The sequence below is a fragment of the Scardinius erythrophthalmus genome (genome assembly GCF_964197995.2).
Source record: "Scardinius erythrophthalmus genome assembly, chromosome: 21".
NCBI lineage: Eukaryota > Metazoa > Chordata > Actinopteri > Cypriniformes > Leuciscidae > Scardinius > Scardinius erythrophthalmus.
The window spans coordinates 21,420,500-21,445,129 of record NC_138241.1 but is presented as its reverse complement, the minus strand read 5'-3'; the positions used below and the strand labels follow the sequence as shown (position 1 = coordinate 21,445,129).

At 38.0% G+C, this 24,630-nt stretch overlaps 1 protein-coding gene across 1 annotated transcript in view; it reads left to right on the top strand.

Moving 5' to 3' along the window:
* LOC308682119 (uncharacterized protein) overlaps window positions 1-24,630 on the top strand; it is a 45,734-nt gene that overhangs the window by 15,937 nt on the left and 5,167 nt on the right. The window contains exons 7-12 of the mRNA XM_081351609.1: window positions 6,455-6,595; window positions 8,985-9,126; window positions 9,212-9,345; window positions 16,755-16,896; window positions 20,965-21,067; window positions 24,450-24,611. Of these exons, the coding sequence (XP_081207735.1) occupies window positions 6,455-6,595; window positions 8,985-9,126; window positions 9,212-9,345; window positions 16,755-16,896; window positions 20,965-21,067; window positions 24,450-24,611 (824 nt within the window). The remainder of the gene's footprint in view (window positions 1-6,454; window positions 6,596-8,984; window positions 9,127-9,211; window positions 9,346-16,754; window positions 16,897-20,964; window positions 21,068-24,449; window positions 24,612-24,630) is intronic.

The following is a 24,630-nucleotide window of genomic DNA, read 5'->3' as shown; positions in this document are numbered from 1 at the left end:
ACCGGAACACAAAAGTTGAGCCAAGATTAATGTGACCCACCGATGCGCCTGCCGTTTGATCTGTGAGGCGCGGGTAGCCAGTGTCAGCTTGATGGACACGTGGGCTGGCCGGCTATCAGAATGCAGATGCACGCACAGATAAACAGGCCATTGAATCAAGTTAGACTCACTACAAACCTGTTAAACTAAGAACCAGTTAAGGTTACAAAGAGGTGTGACAGTCAGTGAACAGCCAAAAGTCCGCTTGTATTAGAATCCTTGTTGCTTTAATGTTGCACGCAGCAGCTTTTCTTTTATAAAAATCGTTTTGGGTCAGTAAGATTTTTTTATTTTTGAAATAATTTTCTTATGCTCACCAAGAATGCATTTATTGGATAAAAAAAAATGTATATTGTGAAATATTATTTCGATAGAAAATAATGTTTTCTATTTGATTATATTTTAAAAGGCAATTTATTCCTGTAATGGCAAAGCTGAATAATCAGTCTCATAATCCTTCAGAAATCTATATATGCTGATTTGGTGATCATGTGTTATAAATGTTACAAACAGTTGTGCTGCTTAATATTTTTGTGGAAACTGTGATACGTTTTTGTTCAGGATTCTTTGATGAAAAGAACTAAATTTACTTGAAATAGAAATTTTTTGCAACATTAAATGTCTTTAATGTCATTTTTTATCAAATGAATGCATCCTTGTTGAAAAAACATCTTTTATATATATATATATATATATATATATATATGTGTGTGTGTGTGTGTGTGTGTGTGTGTGTGTATATATATATATATATATATATATATATATATATATATATATATATATATATATATACATATATATATAAAACATTTATGTATATTTTCACATGCATACATATATAGATTTTGGCGTACATGCATATTTATTAGTCGTCAGCCATCCCCATTGATAGTAATTAATATTAGCTTTTTAATTTGATCACCTTTTGTTGTACTTGCTCGAGTAAGGAGGTTTCAGATGATTTTTGTAACGCTCATTATTAGTGTAGTTTTATGTGCAAAACAGGTGCGTTTTAACACCGAGAGCATTACCTGAGTGTTAAGTGTCTCAGGAGCGTTCAGTGACCTGTCTTGGAGTAAGTCGTGTTGTCTTTCCTCCTGTCTTTGTGTGGCTGCACTAGGGTCAGTTGTATCCTGACATAATGTGTTCCCGTCTAGTAATCAGGTGCACCTTGTGTGAGGAGCACAAAGCCGCCAGTCACAGGGGGCTGAGAAACCGACTGATGAGTGGAGGGGCTGGGGGGTGACAGGGAATGAGGGCTGTGTGGATGTGTGTGTGTTCCTATGTCTCCCTTTTTAACTTTTCCCAGACAGGCAACCAGCATAACCCTTATATGACCAGCACAAACATGAGACATATTAGAGAGGATACGTTTACCTTCGATTGTAGATGACATTAGCACAAACATCCAGCCTTTTTGCCAGAACTGAGATGCTCTGTAATGTTTTTTTTTTTGTTTTTTGTCTTTCTGATTAAAGATTGGCCTAGTTTTATGTTCTGTACAAAACTACTTGTGCTTTCAGTTGTTAAAGTTCCCATACTACTTTGTATGTACAGCAGCGCTTTAAAGTTTGGGGTCGGTGCAAAGTGTCTTATGCCCACCAAGGCTGCATATATTTGATCAAAAATACAGTAAAAACAGTAACATTATGAAATATTATTACAATTTCAAATATCAGTTATTTTATTTTAAATATAGTTTTTAAAATGTAATTTATTCCTGTGATGACAGAGCTGAATTTTCTTTGTAACATAATAAATGTTTATTTTCAAATTTAGTGCAATTTATTTTTCAAATTTAGACCAATTTAGTGCATCCTTGCTGAATAATTAAAAATTAATAAGCATGAATTTCTTCTTTTTTTTTCTCTTTTTTTTTTTTAAATCTTACTGACCCCAAACGTTTAAATGATAGTGGAATTTTTATATATCTGTCAGTGTCTGTATATGTCACTGTGACATGGCTGGAGTAAATTTAGACACATTGGCTATGACAAAACCAAAAGTCTTCTGAAACAGGCTACTGCTGATGTAAACACCAAAGTAACAATTCGGATGCCTTTATTTTTGTTTTGATCCCACAGGCAAATCAGATTATCTTTCTGCATGAAATGCTCAGCAAATTAACCACCCACAGTTCTAAAATAAATTGAAATTAAATTTCCTTAACTTCATTTCCATCATAAAGAAATTCACTGGATAGTGGAGGATCTTCAAAAACACCAGATCACCTAAGAGAGAGAATTCCTGATGGGTTTCTTTTTTTCTCAGCCGGCTACTTCAAGTGCAACTGGCGAGGGCCGCTGACTTTTTTTTTAACATGTTCTTGAAAGATGTGAGTATATTTTCAGCAGGGCCTGTTGACTGGGTGGAGGAATAATAGAGAGGACATGTACAGGCCAAGATCAGTCAGACCCTCATGTCTCTGAGTACCAGCTGACCGGCTGCTTGAACTAATTACGGCACTATGAGGGAAGGAAAGAAAAGAGTTTTGAGTATGTGGGACATGGAGATTTTGCTACTGTTAGCCAACACATTAGCAGCATGTTGTTTTCTACAGTGTCTTTTAAGTCGAGCGCTTGAAAAAGATAATGGAGTCACTTGATAATGATCAAGCTGAAGACAGATGATGCCCAGACACCAAACAAGTTTTTTTTTTTTATTGCTTTGTCAATATAGACATGAATATTGCCTTAAATGTTATTCATGTTTAATTGAAAAAACTAAATAAGCAACAATTAATCTAAGGATAAATGTTTATGAATAGTATGCTGAGGATAAAATAAATCCAAGCACCAGATGTCAGTATATAAGCCCATTATCTTATCCTGTTTTTAAGAAAAAAGATCAAGATCATGAGTTTCATGAAAAACAAAGTAATGACTGTTGAATATTCTCAATTTGACAGATGAGGCAAAAAGTTAATTTAGGACCCTGAGTATGCATTACGCTTCAATTAAACTTTCATTATAATGAAAATCGGAAACATTTCCGACTTCAGCATTTCTGACTTGGAGCTGGACATGGCAATTACGTTCTTTCTTTAATGTCTTTCTCCTCTTAAAAGTGAAAAAGTCTATGATCAGCCTTAGTCAGGGACACACAAGTGGTGCTTTACAAGGACCCCTAACTTTTCATGGGGCTCTTGCCATCAAAGAATCTCACAATTGCCCAGAAATTCTTAACATTTTTTTCTCTCAAAGAAAAGGGTTAAATGCCTGGATCCTACCAAGAGCTGTTTTATACAAATTGCAATCTCATTGTTTTTAAGAGAACGCGTGTGACATTTAAAAGTCTCCATTGTCCTGGTCCATGGCATTCTTTTTTTTTTTCTTTCTTCTTTGCTGGTGGTTATTTCGACTGTGGGCTAAATTGGCTGACATGCAGCCAGAGCAATGCGATTTCTGTTTGTTTTAGGCCCTGAAAACCTCAGCAGGGCTCTTTATGTACCTGTCTCACATCCTTTCAGGGCACTGATTGTTTCCCATAGCTTCCCTGTGCCAGTTTACCCTCTACACTTAACCTTACAAGAGCGTTAGTTCAAAATGACCTTTTCCTGTAGATCTAACACCCAAAGAAATGTCCTCAGCATTGCCATTTTTCAAAATCCATCAATTCATTAAAGTTTCCTTTTATAAAGTGTGTGTGTGTGTGTGGCCCAAATGGTCAAACAGAGACAGAGGACTGTAGGGAGGCCAACCCCACCATTTTTTGATGGCCCCGAGACCATAACTCACGACTAATTACGAACACATGCCATTCTTTATAGTGCAGAATAGGGATTTTAAAACTCTAACAATATCAGAACACAAAAAAGGAGGACATTTATTTGTAACTGTTTTTAGGGCAGTTAGAAAGTTTGTTATTTTTTCACAAATATGAAGACGTAAGTAACTATGTGATTCAAGTAGCTGTTGGCAGCAAGGCAGTTTAAAAGTTTTTTATTTTACTTCTATAAAGACTATAAAAAATATATTATCTATGAAACCACAATTGCAGTAGACCATAGATATACAGTGTGTGTGTGTGTATATATATATATATATATATATAGATATAGATATAGATATATAAATATAAATAAATTAATTGAAATATTCTGCATATTTTCTAGTAAAATCAGTGCAGGAAAAAAATCATTGTAGAAAAAAACCTACAAATTCTGTCTGGGTGTGTGGCTAAGTATTGTAAGTACTGAGTGTTGTTTTTGCTTGAGCTTAAACATATTCAGGGGTCAAAGAGGATTAGGTTGAGGTCATTTGCTCTTTGAGGAGCGCTTTAAAAGGATGTAGAAAATAAAGCTTTTTCTCTCTAGTTTGTCTGTCTATATTTGGTGGTTACATTGTTCATGTGATCACTTTAGCAGATTGCAAATATCACGGTTGCCCCCGACTTGTCTGTTAGTGACCTCTCAGCTTCCACATGTCTGAACATTAGACATCTCCTTCGGCAAGAGCTGCGAAAAAAGCCACGAAAGGGCCTCCCTTATTGTTATGTAATTTCTAGTTTTGCTTGCTTAAAGGAGGAGAAGACAAACCACCTTTCTTTGGCAGCCTTTGAACACACGTTTGAGAGGGAGTGCTGGCAGATGCACTGTATATGTATTACTCCACTGGGACAGTCGCTCTCATGTCTTAATTAATCTGTCCATTTCACCTTCTGACCTTAATAAAACATGTGCCGTCACTCTGCTAAATGACTCCTGTACTCTGAGTTTAAATCGAAGATCAATTTTTTCTTAGCAGCTCTCTAACCCTTTTCCACTCAATCAAAATCTCTCGTCGAACAAGCCGTGATCAGACAGCCTTTGGAGAAGGGACAGTCTCGCCGCACGTTCCCAAACAGATCAGACGCTGCAAGAACAAGGTTGCCTGCCATGCAGATGCAGTAATTTAAAAGATTATATGGTTATCCTCTATCCTGTAATCTTCACAGGTTCTCTCTAAAACGGGAGAAAAAACATGGGACGCATAAAAAAACCTGTGACCTAACAATTTAAGAATCCCGGGTGTTTGCTGTTGTACTTGGAACAGTGCTATTACTGGCTTTAAAATTAGAGCACAGATGCGAGGACTTCTTTTACGATGCTTGTTTTTCTCACTTCGCGCTTTGACATTTGCAAAGTCCCGAGCAGACGCCAGACATTCTCTCTCTCTCTCTCTCTCTCTCTCTCTCTCTCTCTCTCTCTCTCTCTCTCTCTCTCTCTCTCTCTCTCTCTCTCTCTCTCTCTCTCTCTCTCTCTCTCTCTCTCTCTCCCCAGTTTACACAATTTCCTAAAGCACTTAGGAAATAAATATCTAATGCAAATTGCATGTTTTGCAAACAAATGTTTTGCATCATTTAATTGATTGTCCCCATTGTTAAGCACTGCCATCAGTTCAAGTTGTTGCCAGCGTGTTATTTTAGCAGCAAGGGGTAAATGATGGGTATGCAGATGCCCGAGGGGCTACAAGAGAGTTTGTCTTTAGCCCCACCAGGGTCTTGGCCTTTGGTTCTGCGGGACTATCTCTTAAAGAGCCTGTGTCTAAGAAAGACCCCCCTCGTCTCCCCCAGAGCGAAGGTTGGGGATTACCAGTCTGCCCTCGGTGAACAAGCTCACAGGAGACCTCGAACGTGGGGGGTGGTCGCTATGGCCATTGGGCTCCCCTAAATGGTTGCTAGGGACCAGGTATCAAAGGTCCACAAGTCGCACACAGTCACGGTCATGGAGGGAATTAAATAGCAACAAAGAAATTGTGATTCTACAATAATCTGGCCTCTGCTGCGCGGGTGGGGGCAGAGGGCGCCGCAGACCCGTAGGGTCTGTGATCATAGGAGCGTGGTGCTAGGCCCGACACCCCCTTTCTACCCACGATCTCCTTTCTTCCAGTCCTCTCGGTTATCTCACATATCTGGGAAACGTACCTTACAACCAAACTAAGCTGCTTTAGCAGCCCATTCAAACTCCGAAAGGTGTTTACTTTTTTTTTCTCCTCATCCTAAGACTTAATTTAGCTTTTGTGTGGTCCGTGGACATTGGAAATGCACGGGTATAGTGGGATTTAATGGTAATAAGAGATTAAGTGAGCAAATGAAGGCATTTGGTTTGAAATTAGATCTTTATTGACTCCGAGACGTGAAGACTGGGAGACGTTCCAATCTCAACAGCATGTAAACATGACCTGTTTTATGAGCCTGCCAGGCACAGAATCGCTTTGATAAAACTGATACTCAGACGACGAGATGCAGGTGACCTCACTTGTCCAGTCGCTTTCAACTCGCGCTCTGGAATGATTGGCCTCCAGCAAGTTTGCGCAATTCTCTCGGCTGCTTTTTAAGTTGCTGTCTGTGTTTTTATTAATGTGTTAATCTTCTTCAATGAGGTTTGACAAGGTATAATCTGCAAGCTTCTTCTGTTATCTCCTCCTCCCAGGTGTCACCTGGTGTCGTGTCTTGGTACAGAGTTCCGCCGCGGAGCAGGTGTGTTGGACATCATCTACGAGTCTCCCTTCCAGCTCCTCACCTGCGGATACGACACCTTCATCCGCTACTGGGATTTGCGCGTCTGCTCCAGGTACAGGCTGGGAACCTTCATCACCTTGCCGTTACGATTGGTGTTGTGGTGTTGAGTTAGGCTTAGCGCTTGCATTGACCTGTGCTGTCAGCAGATTTGGCCTTGTCTACAGAGACTAATAAAGTTAGCCTGTACGTCTCAGAGAGCCTGTGAGGAAGATTAGTGTTCTCTGTTAATCTAATAAGCCCTCCTGTGCATAGAGTACCGTTTAGATAAAAAAGAAGCCAGACTTGAGCCTCCTCTTGGGTCTGTGGATACAATTGTTCCTCTGAGAGATTGAAAAGGACCCCCTTGTCGAGAGAGGCTCTTGCGCCGGGACTCTCACCCACCCAAGTCCACACCGGTTGGTGGCCATATTGATGTGGTGCGCCGCGTCTCCAGGGCAACAGGGCGGGTGCTGGGGATCAGCGAGCTGCTTGTGGGGTGGACTGGGGCTCTATGTAGGGCTTTGGGGAGGGGGACCCTTACAATCGCATATGGGCAGTCAAGTAACACAAATCAGAGGTGATTGAAAGAGGGCCCTGGAGAGTTTGGGGAGGGGCAAATGTCCCCTCTTAAGATATCAATAATTCACAGTAAGACCAGTCAGGACTCAATATGTGGTACGTCTTGATTCAAAGCGGTTAGTCATCTGAAAGTCGTCATCGTCTATAAAAAGAGGGCACTTTAATTCAGTTGTAGAGTAAACTGATCATGATGGGTAAGTGTGTGAAACTAATTTTAGATTAATTGTGAATAATTGAGAAGGATCTGAGCCGGTCTTTTCAATTGAATTTGAATGCTCAGAACCTTGCAAGACATGCTGAATATATATATATAAGAGGTTAAAAATGAGAGGCGAGAGATGACGGATTAGTTTAACCACAAACCTTTTGAATTTTGAGGTGTGTGTGTGTGTACTTTTAATCAAATTAATTAGAACTTTATTTACATGATGACACGAAAATGAACAGGATTCCTATGATGGAAATAAAGAGCTAAATTTGGCCTTTGCTCTTTGAGGGATTGAGAATGAGCTTAAACGACTAAGTTAATTTTGACTAATATACTATAATATTTAATATTCTGTTATTTTATATTAAGTGTTCTTATTGTCATACTCATTTTTGTACTTTAATCAATCAGGATGTAATGTTTTAGAATGAAACAAACCAGCTAACAACACAAAACATCACATTCATACAGTTCTTTGATAATACTTGATGGTACTTGTGCTGTTGTTTTCCTATCACAGTAATTCTTTAGAAACTAGCATATGATATATATTGAAGACATTTATAAAAACGTCAATTAAAACTATTTTTTTTTATTGATAACCAAGTATGACTTCTTGAAAATAAAATAAGATATAATTTGCAAGAAAACATGTTTGAATTATTTCAATTAAAGAAAGAAAAAAAATTAAGAAACACCAGGAAGATTTATTAAATTGCCAATTTTCAACTGTGTGAGTGAATGTGTGTATACATATGCAGCAAAGTAAGATCCAATCCAGACATGTCCCTCACGCTCCTGCTGCCCTGCTGTCTGCAGCGCAGCCCAGCCACACTCCCTCTCCATGATTTATTCAGCACACCATTAATGGAGAATTGATCTCTATTGGCTCAGCTCATGCACAGACACTTGCCCTGTCCTTCCCTCTTTTTTTACCCGACCTGTTCTAAAACAAGAAAGCCCCTTTCCGTAAACAAGGGATGAAGTTTCACCCTTGTGGCCTGCCAGCGCAAATAAGACGCTCGCCCTTAAGCCACACAGGGAGAGCTAGCCATGGTGGCTTTGGCTCTTTTTTAGGACTGGTCTAATATAATGTGAGAATTGCTGGAGTAACTAGGAACTTGGAACTTCTGGACTATGCATTTGGACACAATGTATGTGCATTATATATTAATTTCAGTTCGTAATTTGAATGATTTTTTTGTGATATGCATTAAAAGAATTCAAGCTATAATTATAAGGGGAAATTAATAACCCATTGTTCTTTAAAAAGGACAGTTCACCCCCCAAAAAATATTTTATCACCAACCCTTATTTCATTACAAACCTTTCTTTCTTTCTCTTTCTCTCTTCCAGTGTTATTAGTTAACTAAAACTAAAACCATAAAAAAAAAGTTGTTACTTGAAATAAAATAAACAAAATTAACACTCCATTTTTCTGTGGAACATAACATACAACTCGCTCCCAAGTCATACGACTGCTTCGTGTGAAGACCAGACCACAATTTAAGTCATTACTCCCAGTAAATATTCCCCTTCTGTAGTTCTTAAATCACATTTGCACTTCTGCATATTGAATAATTTGGCAAACTTCATGACAATATTGACTAAACTGCCCTATAAAATAACATGTTTGTAGCAACATATCTGAACATTGAATTTCCCTTTCTAACAGAAAGTGTGTGATGGAGTGGGAGGAGCCTCATGACAGCGCCCTTTACTGTATAAAGTCTGACAAGAATCACATGATTGCCAGTGGCTCGTCATACTATGGAGTAGTGCGTCTTTGGGACAAACGGCAAACACGCTGTTTACAGGTAACTGTGAGCATGCATGTTTCAGAACCTTATGGTATGTTATATTACTGTAGTGAAGTTCATCTTTGCAATATTCGGTTGATAGATGTTCCAGTTGGCGCCCACCACCAGTAGCCCAGTGTACAGTCTGTGCTTCAACAGCACTCACCTCTACGCCGCCCTGGCCTCCGTCCTCTATTCCCTTGACTTCAGAACTGCTGGGTCCCAGTCCTGGAAATAACCATTCATTCATTTTACTTGAGACTCGTGCTTCATCTCCTTCAGCCCTTAGTGATGGTCTCAGACCTCAGATGGGCAAGTAGCCATCTTGCCTTTTGGATAATCAGTGCCGCTAATGATACAGTTATGGCCTGGTGGATATTTCCCCTGTCACATGCTCCTGAAAGCAAACAGGGTTCACGACCTTCTGTGGTCCGAGTCTTAACGGACTTAACACATTGCCTGCGACCTCTGGGATGTCTAAAACAAACACTGCTCAGAGCTGCCAACACCCACTGTGGGGATATATGCTAAACCACAGCACATAAGATAATGGATATATTGAAACTGAAAGTATATTTTTCCAACAATGAGACAATTAAATATGTTTCCTTTCCTTTGTGCATTGTCTTTTTTGTTGTTTGTTTGCAGAGGTTTGCCTTGCACTGAATTTCTTGGTCAGTTGCTGTTTATATTGATCCCATAACACCTCAGTAATGCCTCGCTCACACATACAACATTTCATCGCTTGCAATTGGTCGCTAGTGGGCGTTCCTGCTGCTGGATGCCCTAAATATTATCATAACTGGCCTTAGTATTAAAAAATCTGATCACAAATGGGTTGTCATTCTATTATGACAAGGAATCAGTTTTCTTACCATTAAAAATGAACAGCCTGGAGGGGAAAGTGTTTGTATATAAATTACATTCGTGCATAATGTATCATCATTATCAATGCATGAATCAAACTCCGGCCATTTTTTACAGTTTTCCATGCATCATTTTTTATTATGATCAAACGCACATCGTAGCACTGCATCTTACTGACACTTCACTTCAGTATCTCAGAAGAGACAGATCACATGAGCGCCAATGTCTTCACTCCCATTGGTAGTCGTTGTATTGCTCATTTACATAAGGTGCATAAATTGTCAAATCACTGGACTCTACAACATTCCATTGCCAACTGTCATTGTTTTCTTCAACTGTCATTGAAATTAAGTGACTTTTGGTTGGTTTATAAATCTCTGTGTTAAGACTGTTTCTGTTACATGTGTTTTAATAATTTCTCTGGAGTTCCTAAAGAGGCAGGGAAGATGTTTGGCGACCCTGTAAGTGTTTTCTACTAGTGTTATACACCGTAAAGTGAGAAATCTAAGGTCAAAGGTTAGGCTTTAAACGCTATGGGTGGCTGCTGGGTCTGTGCTGGAGCAGACATCTGTAAAGAGGGTAACAGAACAACCAAAGAAGGAAGCCACACACCTCTTCTTTCCCTGTCCTCTCAAAGCAGTGACTTGCAGCATAGAAGTAGCTGAGCGCATTAGCATCCAGAGCTAGCGGAGGTCTGCGCTGACATGGTTAATCCATGCCATCCCAAAACAAATACCTCATGCTTCTGATGTTAAAGCCCCCTTGGATTTGGTGCAGTCACAGGATGACAATGCAAAGGTATTGTCCTGTCACACTCTAGGCAAGCCTCTTTTCCTTTGGGATTCCTCTGTGATAACTCAGGAATTTAGCCATGTTATCCTAAACATCTCAGTTGTGTCAAAGAAAAACAACATAAGCAACAACAAAAAAGTATTTTCAGATATTTTGAAGTATATTTAAAATATACAAAAATTAAATACACAATATATACTGCTAATATATATTTTAAAATATATTTCCTTAAACTGCACTAATTAAAACATACATTTGACATATTTTAAATATATTTTGGATATATGTGGGGGAAAATGGAATAGGTCACCTCACCAAATAATGAAAATTAAGTATTTATTTATTTACCCTAAGAATATCCTGGCCACTTTTTTCTTTATAATGTAAGAATTTGGACTGGGGCTGTCAAGCTTCAAAATGGCATAAAAAGTACCAAAGGTCGGTTCATATGTGCTCATGCGCCATATTCCAAATCTTCTGAAGCCATGTCATAACATATATGGGGGACGTTATTCAGCATGAATAAATTATGACAGAATTTTAATTTCTGGACAAACTATCTCTTTAAATCTGTATTTGCACATCTATCAAAACATATGTTTACCATACTTTGTTTTTTAACTACTGAGATGAAACGTTTATCAACCCCAGACAATGCACATTTGCTGCTCAATGTAAATCTTAAAAGGTGGGGCTCATGTTGGGCTTGATGTGATTTATGGTCAATCACGGAATAAATTAGATCATATGCAATGTGGGACAATCCATTAGCTGATTTTGTCACTGAGGATAAAAGGAATGCCTACACCTCCGTGCAGATATTGTACAATCATGCAGGAAATATGGCCTCATGGGACTGAAAGACGTGGTCACTTCAATAAATATTAATACATAGGTTTGGAGCTCAGCAGGAAATGGGCACTCACTCACATTGAGGATGACATTGTGGATATTCCTAAAATGAAGGCAGGGAATTTTACACTGTGTGGCTTCTGTAAAAGCATGTAAAATTAGATAATTGCCATTATACAATATGTACTATGTATTAGTTTTATTTCTTGCACTCATTTTCTTCCCTTTCATTTACCAGATTTCATGATGTTATCTGATACATAGAAAGGAAGAGTGCAAGATGCCTATCTATCTTTCTTTCTGTCTGTCTGCCACTGTCCGTCCATCCGTCTATCTATCTATCATGTCTGTCTCTCTGTCTGTCTGTCTGTCTGTCTATCTATCATGTCTGTCTCTCTGTCTGTCTATCTAGCATGTCTGTCTGTCTGTCTGTCTGTCTGTCTGTCTGTCTGTCTGTCTGTCTATCTATCATTTCTGTCTATCTATCATGTCTGTTTGTCTGTCTATCTATCATGTCTGTCTATCTATCTATCTATCCTGTCTGTCTGTCGGCCTGTCTATCTAGCATGTCTGTCTGTCTGTCTATCTATCATTTCTGTTTTTCTGTCTATCTATCATGTCTGTTTGTCTGTCTATCTATCATGTCTGTCTCTCTGTCTATCTATCTATCTATCCTGTCTGCCTGTCTATCTATCATGTCTGTCTGTCTGTCTGTCTGTCTGTCTATCTATCTATCTATCATGTCTGTCTATCTATCTATCATGTCTGTCTGTCTCTCTGTCTATCTATCTATCTATCCTGTCTCTCTGTCTGCCTGTCTATCTATCATGTCTGTCTGTCTGTCTGTCTGTCTATCTATCTATCTATCTATCTATCTATCTATCTATCTATCTATCTATCTCTATCTATCATGTTTGTCTATCTATCTATGTCTATTTATCTATCTATCTATCATGTTTGTCTATCTATTATGTCTATCCATCTATCATGTCTATCTATCTATCTATCTATCTATCTATCCATATATCATGTCTGTCTCTCTGTCTGTCTGTCTATCTATCTATCATGTTTGTCTATCTATCACATAAGTCTGTCTATCTATCATGTCCGTCTGTCTGTCTGTCTGTCTATCTATCATGTTTATTATGTTTGTCTATCTATCTATCTATCTATCTATCTATCTATCTATCTATCTATCTATCTATCTATCTATCATGTTTGTCTATCTATCATATCTGTCTACAGTATATATGTCTGTCTGTCTTTATCTATCTATCATGTCTATCTATCTGTCTATATATATATATATATATATATATATATATATACAGTATATATATCATGTTTATCTATCTATATCTATCTATCTATCTATCTATCTATCTATCTATCTATCTATCTATCTATCTATCTATCTATCTATCTATCTATCTATCTATCTATCTATCTATCTATCTATCTATCTATCTATCTATCTATCTATCTATCTATCTATCTGTCTAGCGCAAGGTCATTACCAAAAGCCCTTTGAGGAACTGTGGGTGAGCCACAAGCTCACAGTTTCTGACAAAGGTATGAAGACCTTCCGAGTTCAGAGGAGGGGTTGGAGGCGACTTATGGGAAGGGGATTTGAGGATTACGTTTTCAGAACCTACAGCACACAAAGGAACACACACAAACATTGTCCACAGACCAAGCAATGTCACGTCTGGCATAACATGATTATTTACACTTTATCTTTATACTTGCCTGTGCACGCAGCACACATTGGAAATGCTGGCATATAAAAAGGCAGTGATTACAAAGACATGGGATTAAAACCACTTTACACGCTTTGCACCTGCACAAATCACTGTAAAATCATACTGGCAATTTGAGGACAAAAGGTCTACTTTTCCTGCACCAGGGTTTACATTATCTACCAGTATTACACAACAAATACGTTTACAACTTTAGAGCACATTCCTGCTTTGATCTCTGAAGAAACATCTGGATGGGAAGAAGCAGTCACGAGAAACCGCTAATGACATTTTTGAAAGCATTATGATCTAATTTGTTTTAATTCATAGCTCCAGTTGTTTTGTTTGTTTGTACAGCATCTTTTCCCATGCTGGACACATGCTCTAGCATCTCAACAGCGTTCAGAGTAAAGAGTGCAAACCACCGAAAGAGACCTGAGCAAAGACCGCTTCGTAAATTTAGCTTTCAAAAGACAGGCCGAACACAGTAATGATGCATCTGGTGAGCTTTCTGGCATGCCTTTTTAAAGCCTCAATTACACCGTGATTCTCCCGGCAGATGTTGGAAGAATAGTGGCAAGTCAAGCTATTTGGCTGGGAGAGCAAAGTGTTTAGCAGGTGAAACAGTATCCGGCATGTTACCTTCGATTTTAGGAGGGTGAGAGCCTGTCTTCAACTCAATTCAACTCTTATCATGTTTTCTATTTTGTAGATACATGAACAAGAACTTCATAGCTTCACATTCTCCATTCACATTTCTCAGTGTTGTCTTGAATTTTATTAATATGAGAATGACTATTCTGCCTCAGAATGACATAGTAGGTTTAGCTGAATTTCACACATTATTCACTTGCACAATAATCCACAAATGTTCTCTTTATTTATGGACCGGATTGGAAAAGTAATGTGAGATGAAGTTAAGAGTCACATCATGTTTTGCTTGGCCAAGTTCACTGGACTTAAATGGAATCAAGGACTTCCTTTTCAGCGCAGGTGACCCTTGTTTCCTACAGGATGATGCCTTTCCCAAGCTGCATTAGCTTGTGGTTAAGTATCAAATGTCACAGTGGCTAATCACACACCCAAGAATAGGCTTCAACCCACACAGACATCTCAGAGGATTCTGGGGTAATTTTACACCAATAGTGCCATCTAAAGGTCAAAAGGAAGACACATCTATTGTACAGGCAATATTATTTCACGGCCCAAAATGATGGACATCTGAACCATTATATAGCAATATAATATTTGAATAATACCCTAAATAATAATTTTTTTAAATTATATTTTTATATATATAAATTACATAATTTAATATAAATGTAATGCTTGATTCAAAATATGGACAAAACCGCTGTGGAAAATCAATATGGAAAATTCCTTAAAAATGAAATCCTATTAAAAATGGTTATTTTAAGAATAGGTTCTTTGGGGAACCCTAAATGGTTCTTCAATGGCATCACTGCGAAACCCTCATTTTTAGTGTAGGCTATACACTTAATTAGTTGTCTGTAAAATAGCCAGATTGCAAGGTTTTATATATCAATTGTAAAAAAATATATCAACAAGCAAAAAAAAGTGTAACAGACAAAACAAATAAAAACAAAACCATGTTGCATGGCTGCAAACAGGCAGCATATCGCATATCTTCCATCCTCAGTGGAATCTGATCCATCTGTCAAACACTTTTTAAAGGCATTAGAGTTCGAATCATAAAGGAGTTGACAGAGGGTAACCCAGGCCAATGGTGCGTCCCCACCTTTCAGCCTCTGCTGTGGGAGAAGCCCAGGACCTGTGTGCTGGAAGCGAAGAATACATGCCTTTCATGCGGACCTCCAGCATCTGTCCTAAAGGAATCCCACCAGCAGTTAATGAAAGGCACCTTTTCCCTAGAGGAGGGAAAAAAAGCTAATTTGAAGAAACTCGACCCTACTTTGCAAATCAGTCAGTAGATATCTGATTGTCACTCAAAGAGCTGGGGTCTAATCCTATTGTTTTTTCTATAGGATTACTTGTGCCGGGTACCTCTCCCCCTTTGGCACTGCACGGGAGAATAGACAGATTAAGGGGATTAGCTTGTATCCTCCTAACTTGTCAAGCTGGGATGTAAGGATCCATTGACTTCACTGTTCTGAATGAGAGAAGTGCCTAAAAAAGAGAGAAATGAAAGCCAGTGAACAAGAAAAATTCCTGAAAGAACAATGTGATTTGTTTGCTTTTGTTCCTTTTAACTTGGCTCAGTTCAAAGAGTCTCACCTAAGAAGCCGCAGTCCCAAGTCGGAAAGATATGTCGCAGGAATAAAGCAAGTATAAGAGCCCTTAGCTATGGCTGTCAAAATAACATTTAGCACAAAACAAACAAGTTTACTTGAGAGAGATTACATTGATTTTGCTGGGATCAGTGGTTGTCACTTTCTCGATGATACTCTTGCTGTGTCCGAAACCTGAACCATGCTGCCTTCGCAGGCAGAATCTGAAGGTAGCATCAAGGCTGTAGATACTAATGTTTTCACAACACCCTATCTAATACCATGCCTTCGTTTGCTGACATTTCTTTGAAGGCGGTATAGATGCACCCTGTGTGTGTGGATTGGCATCTGGTGAAGTTGGGAAAAGAAGAAAATTCATTTGGAAAAACTTTCCTAACTATTTCCAACAAAAAAATAATTAGGCTTGTAGTTACTTAATATTCGTTTGCCTGAAATGTTGCCAGACTGGTCAGCAAGGCAGCTGCTTTTGTACACCGACATGCAAAGACGATATTAGAATGAAAAAATCTAAAGTATTAGAGAGACACTTGAGATACTTGAATCCAGCATCTTTGTTTTATGTTCCACACTTTTATTAATTCATAAATTGTCCTGAACTGTTTCTAGTATTCTTAATATTCTATATGTATTACTGGATTGCATCCTCCAAGAAAAGATTTGGTTAAACTTCAGTCAGTATACTGCAATTCAATGATTAATATCCATACTTATACATTTATTAATATAATAATTAATAAATTGATTTAAAAATATTAGTAAATTAATGAAAAATAATATTTATTAATTTTAGTCTATCTATATGCTCGCTCGCTTTCTTGCTTTCATTTTTGTATAGGGAAATATGTCATATCCTGCCCCTTTAAATTCAGTGTCAGCTGATTTCTTGTTCTCAGCTGGTAAAGAACAACAAAGTCACGCCCTACCGTCTCTTTAGTTGTTTTTTAAACGACAGATAAATCAACCAATCGTGGTTACGTTTATTTGTCAAAGCAGGAAGTGTTCGCTTGAACGGACCAATAGCAGCAGGGGGCGGGCCTTAAGGAGACTTTCGGAGTTTGTGAGAGAGTTGAAAGAAAGAAGAAAGAGACGTTACTGAAGCTAGCTCGCAGGCTAGCTGAATGTCCAGCCGTGTCGCAGATGTGTCGAAAGCCACGGGAAAGGGCGGAATGTGGGGGGTTGGATATATAAAACTGGGCATGGGGTTGTTTGTAAGTAACGCGGTTATTGGACCAGTCGGTTCGGTGTCAGTGGAGGCAGCGTTGACCGAGGTAAAGACACTGTTAGCATCATTAGCCTAGCCGGTAGACTGTGGCTGCGTCTCCAAACCTAGTGTGCTGTCTAGTTAGACAGCATTGGGAGGCATCTTACGTGTGTCAAACGTTGTAATGGTGCCCAAAATGCTGTCTAATTAGTCAGCTCGTTAGGTTTTGAGGCACAGCCTGTCTGCTTGTGTCCACAGCGGTGAGAGCAAAGATTACTTAGACTTTTGAGTCTGACATGTCACAAACATATTTTACATGGTTCATACTTGTTATTTTTCGTCCTTTTCTAAACAAAATGATTCAGTTTTTATTTAACACAAAGGTTAGGAAGTTGACAGACTGGAGGTCTGATCTGAACAGCTTTAGCTATGTTCTTTATATGGCTTTTAATATTGTCAGCTTGACTAAATGTAGAGGAATACATATTCAATTCAATCCTGTAACAGTGTCAAGTCATTAGAGATCATGACTTTTAAGTGTAAACTGTGTTTTTGGTAAATTCTGTAAAAAATCTAGATTGTGTTTATTATAAGATGTTATGATTTTTGGACCCACTGTATGTTAAGTGTCTGTAATATCAATAATCATGTTAAATGTCTACCATACTAACATTTTAATTAATAATTTGATGCAGTGCACTTATTGTGTACAAAATGTTTTTACATTGTACTTATATGTACTTATACTGTATTGTGCAAAAATCTTAGTCTCCTTAGTATTTTCATTATAGTCTCCAAGACGCTTTAAGAAACCTTCCTGCAAAGCTAACTGTGCAATATGTGCAAGTGTACCTCAGACAAAAGCTGTTTTAAACGCAAAGGGTGGTCACACCAAATATTAAATATTGCAGTAAAAATGCACATACATATACGTGTGTGTGTGTGTGTATATATATGTATGAAGAGTTCAGATGCAAAAGCCCCTAAGTGCCACCTGAAAATTTCTTCTTTAATGGTCATTTTTATCAAGCTCGTATATTTAAGTTCAGTAATTTCACTTAAATGACAATTAATAGGTAATTTTCATTGCCATTAAAGTGAAATTACTGCACTTAAATATACAAGCTTGATAAAAATTACCATTCTAGAAGAAATTTTCAGATGGCACTTAGAGGCTTTTGCATCTGAACTCTTCATATATATATATATACACACACGCACACACACAAATATGCATGTATGTATGTGTACATATATAAAAAATATTTTGACTGCAATATTTTATTTTTCTAATCTCAAATTTGTGCCTGTTAAAGAAAGGACATAAATTAGTGAATGGCCTTGTCTGCATTTGAGTAAGTGGTAAAATGTCTATTTATTAAGTTTTAAAAGTCTTTATTAAAGTCAACAATTTGCAGCCTAATTACCTTAATTTAGATTCTCATTTAGACCAATTCAAAAACATCAAGAAATATTAATCTGTAAAAAGAATACAATTCTTTGGCCAGTTTGTTCCATTTCAGTCTAGCTGGATTACAGGTAAATACACAACCAGATGAATGATTCATAAATCTTTGTCTCGTCCCTTATGTTATTCTTTCTGAGTGATGGGTAAATAATTAAAAAGTCCTGTCTATTATTACTGCTGCTGATGAAGCAAGGGTGTACAATAGGGGATTTTTCAGGCCGAGCCATGTTTTATCTGTAGGGTTGTGATCGTTCTGCAATAAACTAATTGTTTAGTGACATTTCGAATTGTACAGTTGACTGTGATTGACACTTTAATATTGGCTGTCTAGAAAAAGTACATATTTAAAGATTTCGCTGATGATGGGCTGAGGCTGTTTTGACTGTTCTCATTCTGGCCTTGACTGTGAAAGGCGTGTATGTTTGAAGATGCTCTTCTTCTCTCTGTTGTGACAGGTGGTAGATCAAGGTCAGGGAATGGGGAAAAAAAAAAAACTGGGAGTGAGCTGTTTGCTCTCCACAGGTGTTATCTCTGAGGGAATGTAGGTGCCTGAAAGATAGGCTGATCTCAGATCTGCTAACATGACTGAAACCACATGCTTTATGCCTGTGAAATGTCGAAAATTTAGAGTGGGACTTGATTATATTAGATAATGAAAAAAAAGCAATCTCTACATCACAACCTTTTTTCACATGAGACCCCCATTTTCAATGATACAGGACTGTTCAAAAGTTGGATCGGTACAATTTATAAAAAATAAAAATGTAAAATAACTGTTTTCTATTTCAGTGTATTGTAAAATGTAATTTATTCCTGTGACGTCAAAGTTGAATTTTAGCAGCCATTACTCCAGTCTTAAGTGTAACGTGAGATTTTTCTCTTTCAGGATTCTTTGAATAGAAAATAATTCAAAAGAGCAACATTTATTTGAAATAAAAATATGTTGTACCTTTTGTATTATAAATGTGTTTACTGTCACCTTTGCCCAATTTAATGTCATTGCTCAATAAAAGTAAAAAAAAAACATACAAGCTCATAATTCAAACATGTGTGCCTGTAGCTATAGCAGTAGAGCATTAGTGCTAGCAACACCCACGTTTATGGATACTTGTCCCAGGAAATGCAAAAGCTGATAAAATGTGTATACCTTTTGTAGATATGAATGGGATCTGATGTCTGGAATTCAATCTGCATCAGTGTCTGCATCATTTATGGTTCATTGGTTGAATGCTTTACAAATTATCACTAAAAATATTATCTGGAACACTTACTGTTGTTCTCTCTGTGACTAGGAATGTGTAATAATTAACTAATTAAACTTCAACTCAGCTGTTTGCAGCCAGTTGCCATCCCTTCGATGAACTTTTTGGCACTATGTCCGTCCTTACACAGGTTTGCAACCCTGAATACTCAGACTTTAGCTTTCAGCTGCTTGTTATCGTTAATCGTTATCTCAACCCAACGCATTGAGAAACAAACATGCAAATAAATTACCAACCAAATATAAAACATTTTTATTCACCTATTTTTCCATGAGCAAATGATAACTGGGCTAAGTTATTATACACTGGTCTGCAAATACATTTTACCAACCAAACAAAAGTACATTCTATCCATGATAGGTTATAGGCCTGCCTGATGATCAGTAGCGGTTTACTAAATATTCATTACCTATTTAAAATAAGCACTTAACTCAAAAATAACTATTATTTAATAAAATAACTAGAGAACTGGCTTGCACCCACGGGATCGGCGCTTATATGGCATTTTTACTCATTGTTCATCAGGCAAGATTTCAGTGTTACTTTCATTTGTTTCTATAGCACAACGCCTGAGACAACTGTCAGGCCAGCAGTTGTCATCATTACTTTGTGTATGTGAGAGGGAGTGAGGCACAGACCGCTTGTCTGTTCATCCTGTTTACTTGCATTCCCTGGCAGCGCTCGCTGGGTCTGAAATGCCATGAGGGAGGCTGTGTATGTATGTGTGTTTAAATCGAGACCCTCCGGCTAATAAAGGGGGCAGTTCATTTCGCACTGTACCATGTGTGGGTGGTGGGTGGCCCGAGCCCGACCTTATCTCTGTCTCTCTCTTGGTCTTTGCAGCCCTGTGTGTAACAAAACTCTGTCTCTGCTGTGTTGATTTTCCTATCAGACGCCTATCATGCCTTTTCTCCTGGGGTTTAGACAGGTAAAACGAGACCACGGGAATCAGCATTTTATTCATTTAATTTGCTAATGTAACTTGAATTGCATTGCGTATAATATAGTCTGAACACTCAAGGGTTTGCGTAGTGATCTGCCTCTGAATTGTATTAAAATGCTTTTTATTATCACCCGTATGTAAAAACAGCCTGATGTCACAGTGTTGGGGACATTTATTTACTTATTATAACACAGTGACATCAGGATGTCTTTACATACAGGTGATAATAAAAAGCACTTTAATACAATTGAGGGCAGATCGCAATGCAAAGATATGCCAGATATGTCCAAAAGAATAAAGAACTACAACACAATCTATTCTTTTGGCCCTATTTTGCATTGAAATTATTATTATTATTATTTTTTTATTCTTCATGTGCCATGAAAACAGTTTTTGGTGCACGCTTGCTTCTTCTGATATTTGTGCTGATTATATGCTTTAATTTTCTTTTTGGTTTTGCAGAACCGGCTGCTTTGTGTCGGAGTGAACAACCAGAGCTACTTCTGTGATTCGGGCCACTGCTGTGGAGAATCTCAGTGTTGCAGCTATTACTACGAGGTGTGGTGTAAGTATCTGAGTCCCTGCTGCCTATACATGCTGTAAGATCAGGTCAGTCCATGGTGTAAATGCTATTTGCTATAGTGTCTGAAACATCCTCCAGTTTCTCAGCAGTCTGCACTTGTATTTAGTTACTTCAAGTCTGTATTAGGCATGTGACGGTATCCAACATTCATGTTGCGACAATTGCTGAAGCTTTTATCATATTGCAATAAGTTGCAAAAAAATTTAAATCTTTTTTCTAACAAAAAATGAACATTTAAATACAATAAAACAATATACAAATGTATAAAGTAAACAAATGTTTCAAACAGATTAAATTGTAAGAATTATAAGGAACAATACGTTATCATTCACAAAAGGCCTCATTAGTTAACTTTAGTTAATGCATTAACTATTTAAGTCAGGGGTGCCCAATCCTGCTCCTGCCGATCGACTGTCCTACACAGTTCATCTCCAACCCTAATCAAACACACCTGCCTTTAATTTTCAAGTGATCCTGAAGACCTTTAAGTATTTGGTGCTGTGACAAACACCATTGCAAATACCAAAATCTGAATGGCTGTTTAAAACATTTAAATACTGTTCAGAAACAGAAAGTAGCACAGCTGTTACCGGGTAACGGCTGCATTTCTGCTGTTCCATCAACGCCATCTGCTGTCAGTAAGTGAATGTGCATTTTCATTCAGCTCGTCTCCTTCACTCGTTCTGCCATGCGCTTCTTTTCCTTGTTGGGCTTATTTACATCCGAGTGTGTGCATGTCTCTTTGTTGTAAATGTAAATCAACTTTGAAATGATTCAGCATTAAAATACAGTTGTAATAGCATTTAGGGGTGTTACATGCCACCTGCATTTGTTCTCAAGTTGTTTGCAGTAAGCAGCCCAAGCTTATGATGCCAGCAGTGGGTTGGACAAGAGGCGACATGCCTTGGGAAAAGACATCCAAGACACGGCTCATGTTTAACACTGTAATTGGTTTGTTACCGTAAATAGTAATTAGATTTAGGTATTCATTCACGCATCGTACTGGAATCAGATCTGCAGTAATTTCAAGCACAAATGTAATTGAGCTTACAGTACAATGGATATGCCAGGTTTTAGTGTTGTCCTAAAGAATTCTTTTTAAGCATCTTTCTCAGTTTTTAATTATGGGTCTGATGTTGCTTTTAACTTTTGTGTCATTGGCTGGCCCTGATCTAGTTGTTGTTCTGCCCTGTTCACGCCCGTTGGCAGCGTTTCTATGTTATCAAATTACCCCTCTCCCTCTGGTGTACCATCTATTTTAATAACTGAGGACTAACCTCATCTTCACGGTAATTGCAGCACATCGTCTGCTGAGTCAAGGGGCTGTACTTTGGGTTTTGTACATCATGCCAAATACATGCGACCCGGACAGACACAAATCCAGTGTAACCGGATCAGACCAGATCCTGTAAACAGCTGCCTTAAATTTCTTAACCCCCCCTCCCCTTCTGCCAGAAAAGGTCTCTGCTTTATTTGGGGCAAAGTTTCGCACACTTGTCTCACATGACATGGACCTGCATGGCTCTTACTGTTGAGTAATGAGCATCCCACCCTAATGTCCAGTACATTCTTCTCCTGGGATCTGGTGCCAGATTGTTAGGTTGTTTTTCAAGACACAAGGCATTTTCGTACCATTATGGTTGCATTTTATAGATTTATTTTATTTAAGATACTAAAGGGTTAGTTCACCCAAAAATGAAAATTATTATAGGTATAAATGCCATACTAGATATATATGACTTTTTTCTTACAGGCAAACACAAAAAAAAAAAAATCTTGCTCTTCCAAGCTTTATAATGGCAGTGAATGATAACTGAGATTTTGAAGCCCAATAAAGTGCATCCATCCATCATAAAAGTAATCCATACGGCACCAGGGGGTTAATAAAGGCCTTCTGAACTGAAGCGGTGCATTTTTGTAAGACAAAAATCCATAATTATAACTTTGTAAACTGTAATCACTAGCTTTTGGGCTTCAAAATCTCATTTACTATTCACTCCCATTATATTTCTTTGATTTATATTAATCAAAGAATCCTGAAAACATTTATCACGATTTCCACATCAAAAAAATAAAATATTTTTTAACGATGATGATAATAATAAGAAATGTGTAGGAATTTCTCCCATCTAGCGGTGAAATTGTATTTTGCATTCAAACGAATAGTGCTCTACAGCGCCTCGCTTTTTCAAATGCGTGTTGCTTCTACGGTAGCCGTTATGTACCAAAAAGCTATGACAGGATGTCTTCTAATAGCACTTCATCAAGTTTTCCTTCGGGTGAACAGGTTTGTTATTTCAAACAAACTGCAACTTGACACAACGAACAAACGGATGTTTCCAAAGGCAGAGAAGCGACCAAGCAATGAAAAAAAGCTTGTAATTTAGACCGTAACATTGACTTACCTGTTGAGAAGAAAGCAGGCGTCTCTTTTGAAAGCTTTCTTCTGCATCAACTCTTTCCACCTGGAAAAAGCTGTCCCGACATTAACCCTTGTTTTTTGCAATCTCCGGTCTTGTGGCTCCACATAAGTATGGTCCTCCATTATAAATAACCGTGCAGTGCAGCTATTTAAGCTTGCCGAGGCAGTGACAAGCGTCTCTCAAATCTTCTGGTCCGGTTCAGTTGCTTTCAGTCACGTGACGCTGGCTCTGAACGAAAATGCGTTGTGGAAACGTGTTGGCCTAGTACTTTTTGTCCCTCTCTGCTATTATAGTTTTTCAAGATGACGGAACGACATGGAAGCCTCCGTGGACCTACCCGTCCCATGTATATAAAGATAGTAAATTCTTCGTTTACGAGGATAAGTCAGATCATTGGCAGAGGTATTTGTACACCATTGAGGATATATTTATGAATAAAAATATTGATTTTAGATAATAAAATACTTAAAAAACTTCACATTGTCCCTTTAAGCACCAAATCAGCACATTAAAATGATTTTTGAAGGATCATAATCTTTTGCCATTACAAGAAAAATATTTTTTTAACATGTATTAAAATACAAAAGTTACTTTAACTTCTAAATTCACAATATTACTGTTTTGTTGTATTTTTCATTAAATAAATGTAGTCTTGGTAAGCATAAAAGACAAAAAAAACATTTTAGAAAGCAGTACTGACCCCAAACTTTTGTTACTAAGTATACAGCTCGCAGTCGATCAAAAAGTCGGACTTGAAAAAAAGTTCACTGTGGGTGGAGCCACCAGACAAGAAACCAAGCAATTTATAAAGCATCTTGTCAGGCAGCACTGTTGACAACAACTCAAATAACATGGAAGAATTGTGATTTATGGTGTGCTGTACCTGGTTCGAACATGATGTTCTCTTTACTCATTAACAGTACTGTGTGCTCTTTCATCAGGGTTTTGGTTGGTCCTGACGCTCATTATCATTCTGGGCTGCTGCTGTGTGTGTCACCACCGCCGAGCCAAACACAGACTGCAGCAACAGCAGCGGCAGCACGAGATCAATCTCATCGCTTACAGAGAAGCCCATAACTACTCCTCTCTACCCTTCTACTTCAGTCAGTACCCTTTTCATTT